The 12777-nt window shown below is 43.0% G+C and overlaps 1 protein-coding gene across 1 annotated transcript; it reads right to left on the bottom strand.

Annotated features, from left to right (window-relative positions):
- Nucleotides 1-1379: 1379 nt before the first annotated feature.
- Nucleotides 1380-7883, bottom strand: tmem161a (transmembrane protein 161A). Its single transcript, XM_061077827.1, has 11 exons — nt 7820-7883; nt 7177-7280; nt 6993-7076; nt 6276-6367; nt 5900-6056; nt 5371-5586; nt 5073-5216; nt 4843-4956; nt 4513-4687; nt 4263-4359; nt 1380-4098 (listed from the first exon to the last, which is right to left on the bottom strand). Exons 1-11 carry the CDS (start codon nt 7820-7822, stop codon nt 3794-3796), a joined length of 1491 nt encoding a protein of 496 aa, XP_060933810.1. The 5' UTR covers nt 7823-7883; the 3' UTR covers nt 1380-3793.
- Nucleotides 7884-12777: the final 4894 nt, after the last annotated feature.

The raw sequence follows: 12777 nt of genomic DNA on the forward strand, positions 1-12777 counted from the left end.
TAACGAGAGGAGCACGGATGTTACTTTAAAGCCTGGAGACCTTTATGTCTTAATAAAAATAAAAGAAGCACATTTCTTTCTTAAAGCTGGTCGTCTCACTGTGTAACTATGCCTGAACATTTTCTTACGCTCGCCCCTACGGAGCAGTTGGCTTCTTTTCCATTTCAACTAAAAAGCAGAGTGGAGCCCCGGACGGTCCGTCTCTGTCGTCTCTCCCCCTTAAATGAAAAGAGGCTCTCACCGGGGTCATGTCTGGGCTGCTCCCCCGAGACGAGGCCAGGCCGCAGTCTGTGGGGCATGTCTGGGTCCTGTAAACACACACACACAGGTTTCTATGGCAACCACAGCCAGCCAGGGCTCCCTGACTTGGCCTCCAACACTTGCACATAATAAATGTGATTTTAAAGATATGACAACCTTATCACCTTTCAGTTCATTTGGCCAACTGCAGCTATTCCCAGGTGACATGGGCCGAGAAGTGGAGTACACCCTGGACAGGTTGCCAGTGTGTCACAGGGCCAACATACAGAGACCAACAACCACTCACAGTCAATTTCACACCTAAAGTCAATTTACAGTCTTCAATTAAGCCAAATTTCATGTCTTTGGAACATGACATGTCATTTGCTGCAGTACCAGGAAACACCACAAATAAATCCGAAATGAGATGAGAACCAAGACAGGCATCAAAAATCCTTTATTTCAGTCAACCATCGTAAGATATACAAGGTGTAAATGTTTGTAACTGGTGCCCTCCCAAATTTCTCCTCTTATTTGTCTTTGCGATCCTCGTGCATTAAAGCATAAACCAGCGAGGTGGCCGCCCCTGCCTGCCCAAAGTTGGAGAGACCCTTCTGATTGGACGTGGAAGTCATATGATATCAACCATAAATCATGTCAGCGTTCAGACAAAGGAACGTCTCCGGTGTCGCTCTGGAGAAAGGTCACGTTCCTAGACTGTGGTCACAAGGCCGGCGTGTAAATTTAAATGTTTTGATGATGTCATAAAGCTTTTAAACTGAGTTTGGATGATTTTAGGCTGCACTGAAAAGAGGGGGAAGCATTTGGATGCAATCTGTGTGAAAAGACATTCAGAAAATGTAACTGTTCGTATTGGCTGTTGGATCATATTTCTTCACGGAGCCGTCAGGGGGAACCGGGTTCATAGTAATTAACAGTGATTAAAGAATGATCTTTTTAGGAGGTTGGGGTCAGAGGTCAGAAACCGGCACGGCGGCGAGACACTCCATTGTCATGCGTGATGTCTTTTGTCAAATCGCAGCCACGATCCTGAAAAGGAAATGTTTAATCGGCGATATCTCCCACGCTCCTCAGCAGAAGATAGATTTAAGGGGGACGATCAGACTTATTTCATCATGTTTTTTTATTAAGCCATACAAACAACTTAAATTGTTCAGGTTACAGCCACACGTTTGCACACCATGCATTCAGAAAAATATTTAAAAAAAAGAAGCAACTTTTTCCTTTGACCTTCACAGTATGATGATTTCAGAGCGCTCAATTCAAATATGCTACCTACAACAAAAACACACAAAACCAAAAACGTGCCACAAACAAAAGAGTTCAAACATCTGTATCTTTTCTAAACAACAGAAGTTAATGTATCATAAATAAATAAATACAACACATTAATGCAAACTAACTTAGATTGAATGCTACATGTACACGACTGATTGGCAATACAAACTCAAAGTAAATTCAGCTAATGAAGTCACTGCAACTACAAATTTTGCCAGTGAACATTGTTTAAAAAATGAGAATTAAAACAAATGGGTCTGGAGTGTTAAATTTCATCCATCAAAGGATTGTATTCATTCCCATATATATCAACATGGAGGAAGGAGATTTTCGAAGACGACTCAAAATCCCTCAACTCCCAGGCACTTAGGATATCAAAAGGAGACTTGTTATAGAAAAGCAACCGTTCAAGTTCAGTTTTCACTGACGCATGTTCAGCGGTGTTTAATTCAATAGGCTGGATCTGAGATTAACTACTTCGTCACAGCTAAAACAGTAAAAGCAGAAAAAGATAATTAAAAAAAAAGAACATTCAGCACTCTTGAATCGGTTCCTTAAAAGGAGACAAAGCATCCCTTTAAGATAAAATAAAAATAAAGTGTCTTCTCTACACTGGGACAAACACTAACGCTCGACCTGGTAATATTAAATATCTAAAATGCAGCATTTAATGTTCTCGTAAGAACAATGTGGGGAACACTGGCATGGATATGTCTGATAAATTGCAGAAAATGTTTTATTGAAGGAAGTGGAAGATGATCACAAGGTAAGATAAGAGGGATAGTCGGCTGTTTTAGGGTTTAAATGGATAGTTCACAGAAAAATGAAAATTCACTCTTTATCTAATCACCACTATTCTGATGGAGGGGTGGGTGAAGTGTTTGAGTCCACAAAACACTTCTGGAGTCTCAGGGCTAAACTTTGTTGCAGCAGATACAATACAATTGAAGACAATGGTGAGTCTTTCTTCAGACTTAACAAAACAGAAAAAACACAACATTCCGCCCGTGTCGATATCTTCCTACGAAGTGCAATCACGGACCCTCGGATGCACCATCGTGTTGCTCTGGCTGCTAGCTTAGCCACTTCCTGGGACTTTAATGCTTAAAACATGATTTTAATGGCCTCGTCGAATATGAACGTCGGAGCTTCTGACACTTGGATGACACCACACAAGCAGTAAGGAGGCAACACGTTTTGTATTTTCTGTTTTTAATATGGCTGAAGAAGGACTCACCATTGACTTCTATTGTGCTGGATTCTGCTGAAACAAAGTTAACCTCTTACACTCTTAAGTGTTTTGTGGACTCAAACACTTCAACCTTCGCTCCATCGACAAAGTGGTGAGAAGATAATGAATGAGATACATTTTTCTGTGAACTATTACTTTTACTCCAAATTTCTTGATATCTTTTAACTGGAATGGATCTCCATGACAACCTATGCTGCCACTGGGAAAACTGGGAGATCTCAGGAGCTAAAATGTGGCGTGGCTGGTATTGTCTTGTGTGTATGTAGTGTGGTTCAGAAAATAGTGTGTGTGGACAAAGCATTACACACGTTTAGTTGATAATGAAATGAAGGTCAAGTACTAAGTACTCATGTAATAATATAATAATGACTGCTGAGTGCGCATGGGTCAGAGTGTCAACATCTTGCCAGACATCACCTGCTGGTGGGATTCCAGAGGACTCTAGTTTTCTACAGTCCAGTGGAATAGTTGGAGAGTTTTCTAAATCAGCCACAAGTATTCTCAGATTTTTGCTGTTTATATTTCACTTCACTGAGCATTATGTAGTTCTACTGCAATAGTCTTGTTTTCCCACAGCTGTAAATTGTATGAACATGCTCATGGTGGATCAGTCAACTCAGGGAAGTGAGCCAGTTGTTATCCAGCTCCGTGACACTTTTGTTCAGACAGAGTCAAGCAAGGAAACCAAAAGAAAGCCAGACTAAGTTAACCTGCTTCCTGATACAGGCTCCAGTTCTGTCTGTATATTGGTGTTATTGATACCAGTACTATGCTGGATATTGAAAGTCATTTGCGGCAGACAGTGCCCACTCCCGTCTTTTTTCCCTCAACAAACCTTGATCAGTTCTTCTTTCATCCAAAAACCTGGAGCATTCTGTCTCTAGTTGTGTGTTTTAATGAAATGTCCAACCTCTGCAGCATCAATACAATGCAACAGTACAACATAGCTGAGGGCTATGGTTGCATTGCAGATACAGCAGCATGGCGCTCTGACCTGCTGGCTTAGCTCTGCATGAGGTACTGGTGGAAGTAGATGCCAAACAGAGAGCTGATGACCTGACAGGCCGCCACCCACCAGGTGAGGAAGGCGAAGAAGCCTCGGAAGAAAAGTGGAGTGAGGACAGACCGCAGCGCTGTGAAGGACGCCGACAGGTGAGCTACTGTGGCCTGGACGTCTTCATCCATGTCATCTACCCCATCATCATCTTCATCAAGACTGCCAGGGAGCACAGGTGCCGCTGTGGGTATCAGCAGAGCCGGTGTGACCCCGGGGGTGTCTTCTGCACCCGCTCCCCAAGAGAAGTCCCCTGTAGAGGTCATAAAAGATCAGTTACTAGAGACTAGATTTGCTCTGAAGCAGAAGCCATTTCAGCTATCTAAGCTAGTCGGCTCCTAGCTTCATATTCAACAAACAGAGGATCTTAGATTAATACAGTGGTTGTGGTGATGGTTGTGTGGGCCTTACACTTACCTAGTGCCTTGAGTGACAGTGCTGAAAACAGGATGAGAAAAATAGGAACCAGATACTGGAGAGTGATGACAGTCAGATAGCAAAACACACGTGTAACCTGAAAAACAACATGTTAACTTGAATCATTACAGGAAGTTACAGAGTTTGAAAAATCTGAACTCAGAAGTAAACCGAAAGGTCAACTCTCCATTGTTGAAATTCAGGTGTTTACGGCTCATTTATTATATAAAACATAAATATTGGGTCTGACCTTCTTCTGAATGTCAATGGCAGCGATGCGCCCCGCTTCCTTCTTCATCTGCTCCACCCACTTCTGAGCCAGGTTGAGGTAGGCCTGCAGGTGGTAGCGAGTCAGTGCTAAGCGCAGCACACACAGCCCCACGATGATCCACAGACGCACGCTGTCGAACAGTTCACTGGGAACTCTGCAGGAGAGGATCAGAGCAACACAGGTAAGCGTAGGCCCGATCCCCACTAAACACGTTTGGGTGTAACCTTGCATTTCTTGATAGCTGTTTTAGTTTAGAGAATTGATGATGCTTGCTGTGGGTAAAATAAGCACATGTATATCTGCACTCACATTGTGATAGAGGTCTTCCCCATGGGTGCGTTGGCCAGAAAGTCTCTTGCAATGGGTTTCACCCACAGAATCAACACGATGACAGGAGACAGGAAACTTATCTGCAGTAGAATCCTGTGGGAAATATAAGGGACACCCTTAGAGAGCTGAATACGGCTAATGTATTTTTTTTATGTCTATAAAAAGGCATGGAGAACAGTTTTCTGCAGTGTGAATTTGTGGTGTCCTACTGGATGAATGGTCGGCCGGAGTTCAACTGTACAGCGTCCAGATGAGTCTGAGCCATTCGCAGTCCGGGGAAAGCCAGCAGGGCACCGATGTAAGCACAGACAGCGGCGAGACCCAGCTTCACCGTCAGCTTCGTCACTGGGATCCTGGTGTCAAAACAACAACAAACAGTTAGCTAACACAGAGATACATCAATTACAGTCTGTCACTGCCCCAAGCATTGAGCTAAGCTAAAGTGGTGTGTCGCATATTCAGCTGTACAAAGCAGCGTTTCAGTCACTGGTTGGATTTTTCACTTACGACCAGTCAGCGTAGCCCTGCTGTTTGGCGAAGACTTCCAAGTTGTCAAAGAGGTTGGAAAAGCCCGACTCCAGGCCGAACTCCAGGTAATCCTCTCTGACCACCAGCACCAGCATGGCCACGAGCAGAGACAGAAACCCAAAGGCCAGGCACACTGATCGCTCGCCGCCTTCTTCAGAGCGGAAATAGTGACTCATCATAGTGTGAAGGGTCTTTCTGAGTGTTGCACATTAAGGACAAACCATGGTAAGGACAGATAGTGAGGAGCAGATCCCAGCTGACATTGGATTCAGACTGTTGGTGGGAGCTTGAGTTTCTGGACACAGGGAGAACATGCTAACTTAAAACTTAATACAAAAATCTAGACATATTGCAAATGTGACTAGATCATTCATCATCTTTGCCATTTGATCATGGAAGAAGTATGAGACTGTAGCTTTGAAATAAGATTGGTACGTTCTCAGTCTGGACGTTTTAAAATGTGTCTGTTAACCTTGCGATTTGAGATTGCTTCGCATTGGAAGGATACACACTGAAGACAACAGTCAGGACACACCAGAGGGCTCCAACATTGACCTCTTTGCTGGCATCCACCACATTGTAATAACACTCGGTGAACAGGAAGACCCCCATCGCATAGACGGCAAAATCTACCAGCCACTGATATTCCAGGAAGAAGCGCAGCACTGAGAGTAGAAACAAGGACAGAAACAACATTAGTATTCTTCTTTGGGCTCTAGGTGTTGATATAAATTAGATTTCATTCATTGCTTTAATGGAGGGATCATACAAATTTGAATATTTTAAATGTATATTGGGTTGCTTGTGAGCCTACACCTGAGCCTAAGCAGTGTTTGTACTTGCACAATGTCACTATAGTGTGGACGGAGCAGTGTTTGATTTACCAAGAGCATCAATGACGTTTACTGGAGCTTTTTCCAGGTGAAGGTCAATGTCTTTGGGCACAGTGAGAGGCTTGCTTTCTCCATTCTGCCGTCTGGAAGTAACACAGAGAGAACATGTGGTCGCGTTAGAAACAAATACACATTTGTTATGGAGTTTTATGAGGAATAAAAACTGAGAGAGAAACTCGCAAGTATGACTGGAGTGGGCATTTAGCTCAGAGGTTAAGTGACAGTGAAGTACAACTATGCACATTTACTTCAAAGAGCCGAGGAAGGGCTAATGAATCAATGCAGAGCGCATCCTCTGCTACAGTGGAGAGGTAGATATTACTTTTTTGTAAATAAAATAAAGAAATCATTACTTGGTGGTCAGTGTTGACCTCGTGGTGGTGGCCTCAAATTAAAATTGATTTAAGGACACTGAAAGGAGCAAAAAATAAGTTTGATTCATAGAGAAACTGTAGCAGGTCAGAGGAGGTGGGCTAAGAAAGCCGGAACCAGGACATGCGTGTTCACACATCTAAAGAAAGTGGCCACATCCCAGACCACCTTGAGTGATGATTGAGTGATCAGATCTCAATATGAATTGAGGTCGCATTTGTGTTTGTTCACATATAGACTTGGCGCAGGCTGTTTGAGAGCAGATCTTTCAGGATGGATATAAATACCAGGTCTGAACGAGGTGTTGCATTAATGTGACTTTGCCCCAACTCCCACCTGTCTCTCTTGTTCGGTTTGGGCATCTGCTTTCCGGCCAGCGCGCACAGCAGTCCCTCTGAAGGGTGTTTGAACCGGAACAAACTGGAAGAGAAAAAAAAGCAACCACATGTAAATAAACAGGGCACGGCAGCACACAACGTGTATACAAAGTGCATAAATCAGATTATAAGAGTGACAGTACCTGCCGTTGCAGAGGAGCCAACGTGCAAAAGAGCAGTGTGGAGCCATCTTCTGCATGATGCTGGCAGCCAGCAAGCTGACCACGAGCTGGATCCCCACCAGAGCCTGTCACAGGGAACACCGAACATGAGAAGCTCCATCTGTCTCTGTGTGTGTCTCTGTGTGTGTCTCTGTGTGTGTGTGTGTGTGTGTGTGTGTGTGTGTGTGTGTGTGTGTGTGTGTGTGTCAGTAAGTAATGCATCACCCAGCAGGACAGCCTTGTCTACAACTGTGGCAGTCTGTCATCGTGACACTATAATGTGTCGACTCAGCACAAGACACAAGAAAGTTCCAGCAGGACGTGGATTTAGCTACATTTAAGCTAGGCTAACTCACTTTTTACAATGCACTCGTTTAAATGAAAGGGGTTAAAAGCTAACGAGGGTGAGCTAACACGTTGAACAACCTTGAATAGAGAATGTGTTGAAGCTAAACTTCACCACCTGTCACTGCTGCAGGCGTGAGCTAGCCACCTAGCATTAGCATCCAGCTCTGACTGGGGTTAGCCACACGGGCTAAACGAGCTAAACGAGCTCGTTGGTGGATTAAACAGCAGAGTGTTAACACTGAGGACAGCATGTGGGTGTAGCAGGCTGTGGTTTTACCATTTTCTCTGCGGAGAGACGCGTTCCAAACCGACCTGAGCTCAGCAGCTCCTCTTCTCCAGCTGACAGCTGCACCAACACACATGTGAAGCGGAGCGGTGTCCCGGATGTACTACCGGAGTCACGCGCTGCGTTCAGGGGCTCCGGGAAAAGCTCTGTGAATTCTGAGCTTTGTAAAAGAAAAAAACGTCATCTGAAACCATAGTCTATAAATAACTCCTGGAGTACAACCCGGAGGTGGGAGGTCAGGAAGTAGACACGTTACTAAAGTTCTGTGCTTAGATTTTGTGGATCTGTGTGTCCTGGGGTTTACTGTGAGAGTTATACTAACATTACATTGATCTGATTGAGAACTCAAGCTCAGTAAGAATATTATAAATAATACTTTTGGAATTTTCAGTTGTAATTGCAATTGTAACTTAACTTTTACTTACAGTACTTTCCCTTTTTTTAAAATAAGGAGGATATATATTACATTTGGCTTTTGTTACTATACACCTTTTTCACAACAGTCATTTCGACATGAAATAGTCAGTAAACACAGGAGTTGCTTATCACAAAATGGCTGCTGGGAGAAGGGTCTATTGCTACCGACTAAGATGCATGAGTCAAAGCACGTTATTAGTTATTGGAGCTGATGTTGGAGATACCATCACCAACATCAGCTCCCTCCTTTGATTGGATGAAATATTAGGATTGGTTAAGGAAGAATATCAGTGGGAGGGTAACTAACTTATAGTACCTTATAGTCCCTTTTCCACCACTACAGCTACAAACACCTTTGTGCTTCTATCAGCGTAGGCTACAGTGGTGCCAGATGTGGGATAATTCTCTTATTTGTACAGTAATTGTACCCTCTGTGCGTTACACAATCAATAATGCCAAAATGTTCATGATGTAAGATAATTTATTAAAAATGTAACACTTGGTATTATAGTTGTAATCTGGATAGTAGAATATGGATCATTAAACATCTCTTTTCATCTGTCGTCTTTCCAGCCAATCACGCTCGTGAGTACTGTGTGAATGCACCGAAGTCTCACTTCACGATCACGTATGACGGTTTTTAACCACATTTCGGAGCAGTGTTTCAAAACAACTGAGCTTTGGAATCTCGGCACAACTTCAAAACATAGATGTTGAGCATTCCATTCCTACTCTTGTTGCTTACGATAATTTTCCTCAATTTGCTTTAATGTGATCTTCCTATCCGGCAATGCTGGTAGGCTGCCAGTATCAATAATAATCATGATTAATATCACATTACTATTTCTTTTAGTCTTTAAGTTTAAAGACTGACTTTTGCTCTTGAGTGAAGGTTTAAAACTCTTCTTTGTGGACAGAGAATGACACAAATATTTTACAAATCTGAGGTAGATCAGTTATACATCAGCCATATTTAAACGGCCTGCGTAATATTGTGTAGATTTCCTCGTGCTGTTAAATCAGCTCTGATGTAAGACTGCACCAAACCTCGAAGGTTTCCTGTGATGTGGCACAATGACTTAAGGTTCTAATACTTAAAGGTCTCTATATTTTTTAATGTAGGATGTCCAGTTCGGTCAGATTGAGATCTGGGTAATTTGATGACAAAGTCAACACCTTGAACTATTCCTGAACAGTTTTTGCAGTGCTGCAGTGCACCATATCCTGCTGAAAGAGTAAAAGTAACATCCACATGAACTCTAGGACCAAAGGTTTCATCTCTTCATCTCCCATCATCAGGTTGCCTCCGATGCCTTGCTTTCCTCTCATAATCCATCCTGGTGCCATCTATTTCCTAGGTAAAAAAACGCTCACAGAGCCGGCCATGCACAAGATGTCAAGAAAAACCTGGATCCATCAGATGATTCCACCTTCCTCCATTGCTCTACGGTCCAATTCTGACATTCATGGGCCCATTTAGTTGTTTTTGAAGGTCGACAGGGGTAAAAATGTTCGTCTTTTAGGTCAGGCATATCTATTCTGCTCAAATAGAAAAAGAATACAAACTCCAATAGGAAACTAGTTCAGCAGTTTTAATTTAAAAGTCTGCTCCCCCTGCTCCTCATCTCTAATTAAAATGTAAGATTATATCCAACTTAGTTCCTTGTTCTTTCTCAACACCCCTGAACGCCCTGCTAATGATAATCTCCATGTTTTATGCTCCCACCACCATGTATCTTAACATTTCATTGGATGAAAACAAACATTATGCAAATTGCTGGGTTTAAAGTCTCATCTCTCCACTCAGGAATTAAGGCACACAGACACCAGGGAGAGGAGGGCAGTATTTTGATGTAAAAATGTATTAAAGCATTATTTTTCTATTAAGACGGATACAAATGTGGGAGAGAGCTTTACAACAACAACATGTTTGGCAAAGCGTGTGCTGTATAAAACAAAGCGATACCTTTGTAATTTGTTAAAATGCATTGAGATGATGTCTTAGCCGCAGATTATAATAAGCCATGAGGTGTTTGGGGAGTAATGTGGGAGAAGGACGACAGCTCCGGGTGCATCGGTGCATCCTACATGTGTGTGGTATGCTTGGTCAATCAGAATGAGAATGATTGTCCGCACACACACACACACTCACACGCACACACACACACACACACACACACACACACACACACACACACGCAAACACATGCACACTGTGTACATGCATTATAATGTCAGCTCATTCTCTGCACAATGCGGAGGCCCCATGTGCCTCCAACAGTGCCGAGGGTTTCCAGCAGCACGCTCTCCGAAGATCTCTTACCAAAACCATTCACCGCATTCAAATCTGCGTTTAGCATGTGCGTGCGTCCATGTTGTTTGGGTGGTCTGCCCGGGTTTGATTGAATTCCCATTTTTTCCCTGCTAATTGGTGGCACCCCTTCTGCCGAAGATGTGTCTGATCCTTTGCCCCCTGAATTTGCGCGGGCGGCCGTGACATTTCAGTGAGAGCTGCGAGTTTAATTAAACAGAGCTTTGTGCGCCGAGGCAGCAGCATCTCTGGTGGGCATGTGTACGCATCGCTGGGCCGGCATCTGTAAACACCAACAACATAAAATGAGTTGTTTAGCTCCGTATCAATACTCTGTGTGGTTGTTTGATCACTATGAGTGTGTTGATGCAACTCTGGTATTTACCCCGAGGCAATTAGTGGCTGAAAGTCTGAGGGGAAATGAAGTGATGTAGCTTTAATACATTATTTTTGCATATTACCTTTCAGGGTGGAACGAAGGTGCTTGTTTATCCTGCTCTCGGTGCTGCTGAAGAGAAATACACAAACATTTGACTCTACATGGACGGACGATAAGTGGAATTCAAGCATTTAATGACCTCTTCGTGCACAGAGAAATCCGTTCTGTTTTACTCATTGCCATAGCATCCTCTAACATGGACTTTATTTAAAGGCCAACATCAGCCAGAGAGACAAACAGCAAAAGACTCTGAAATGTACATTTGCCCAACCTCTAAAACGCCTTTGACACTGTGAGAAGAAACGTCTCTGTCTGGGTGGAAAAACTCTTCCATCATTATCATCTTTTACACAAATGCTAATCCCTCTGCCATGTTAGCCATCTGTAGCTGAAGTGGCGTGGCAGAAATTACTGATGAAAATGGACACAAATAAAATGCTAATTCACCGCGGAATACAAGTGGCTCCCCTCCCTCTGCGCGGCTCGGGGGCCTCCCAGTTCCCACACCACTTCCCTGTCTCCCTCCCAGGGTGCTGCTGGGATACTGGCGGCTGCTTCTGAGCCCGCAGCAGGGACGCAGCCCTCCCATTGGCCTGTCTTTGTTTGCCGCCCTATGCCTGGTATTCATTGCCCGATTTGAATATATGCAAATGTTGCAATGGTGCCCCGTCAAAGGAAACTCCCATACCGCCAAGTTTTTTTTCATTTTTTCATTTTCCCCGCTCTTTTCCTTTTTGTCTCATTCCTAAATGCTGCCTCCTCTGCAGTGTGGGGGGGGAGCTGTGGGAACCAGCTATGGAGGGTTAGATTTGCTTTGTCACAGGGGATTTATTTATAGGACGAGTGACTCATGACTGTTAATTACCAGAAATGGACATACTGTATATCACAGGGAAGGGACTGGATGGGAAGAGCCTGTAAAGTCGATGCTGTGGTGAATCACCATCTTTTCATCTGATCGCTCTTTATTATCTTTACTGTCTTTGCACAATCAAATCAAACCTCATGGTTGTGAATGTCAGACATGATGTACAGGAGATGAATGTGGTTATTCTCTTCCGTCAAATAGCATGTGTCACTCACGTTACCTGGTATGTGTCTTGTTGATTGTGTTTTAGGCATTGCAATTATATTCAACACATTGTGGTTGAATTTTTCTACTGTACAAAAGGCAATAACCACCAGGTCAAAGTCCATTCAAAGATAGAATAGAATGATACTGTAATCTAGAGCAGTATGACTATCCTGCACCTGCCTTTTTCATTACCTGCACCAAGGAGGTTATGTTTTTACCCCTGTCTGTTGGTTTGTGAACAAGATTACACAAAAACTACTGGAGGAATATTTTTTTATATCAATTTTCTCAGGGAATAATTCATGTATCTTTTTTTTTTTTGTCAACTTAATGTTTATCGGCTCAAGTTAAACATATACAAGTTAAAGTCTTGACAACATTTTATTATATTATATATAAGTCTTTCCTCCAAATTTGCAAACACCCTTCAGCTTTACTCTCCTCCAAGCACATGTTCAAACTCAACCAACTCTACCCATATACATCTTTAGCTCTACCCTCATCCATTGCCCTCTGTCCCGTCATGGTGTCACTTCTTCGAACATGACATTATTATCCAGGACAGATGTTTTTATACATTGGAAATAAAAACAGAAAGGAAAAAATAAACAAAAACACTCAGGAACAAACAGGTAGCACAGAAATGCATGGATCTTATGAAAAGATCCAGGCACATTTTAGGAACTGATATGAGTGAGTGATATTTG

This window comes from Limanda limanda, chromosome 9, assembly GCF_963576545.1.
Source record: "Limanda limanda chromosome 9, fLimLim1.1, whole genome shotgun sequence".
Taxonomy (NCBI): Eukaryota; Metazoa; Chordata; class Actinopteri; order Pleuronectiformes; family Pleuronectidae; genus Limanda; species Limanda limanda.

Coding starts and splice junctions, on each gene's coding strand:
- tmem161a (XM_061077827.1), bottom strand. Junction 4,688..4,842: donor GGGAAGACCTCTATCACAAT/GTGAGTGCAGAT, acceptor CCTCTCCTGCAG/AGTTCCCAGTGAACTGTTCG. Junction 4,360..4,512: donor CCATTGACATTCAGAAGAAG/GTCAGACCCAAT, acceptor GTTGTTTTTCAG/GTTACACGTGTGTTTTGCTA.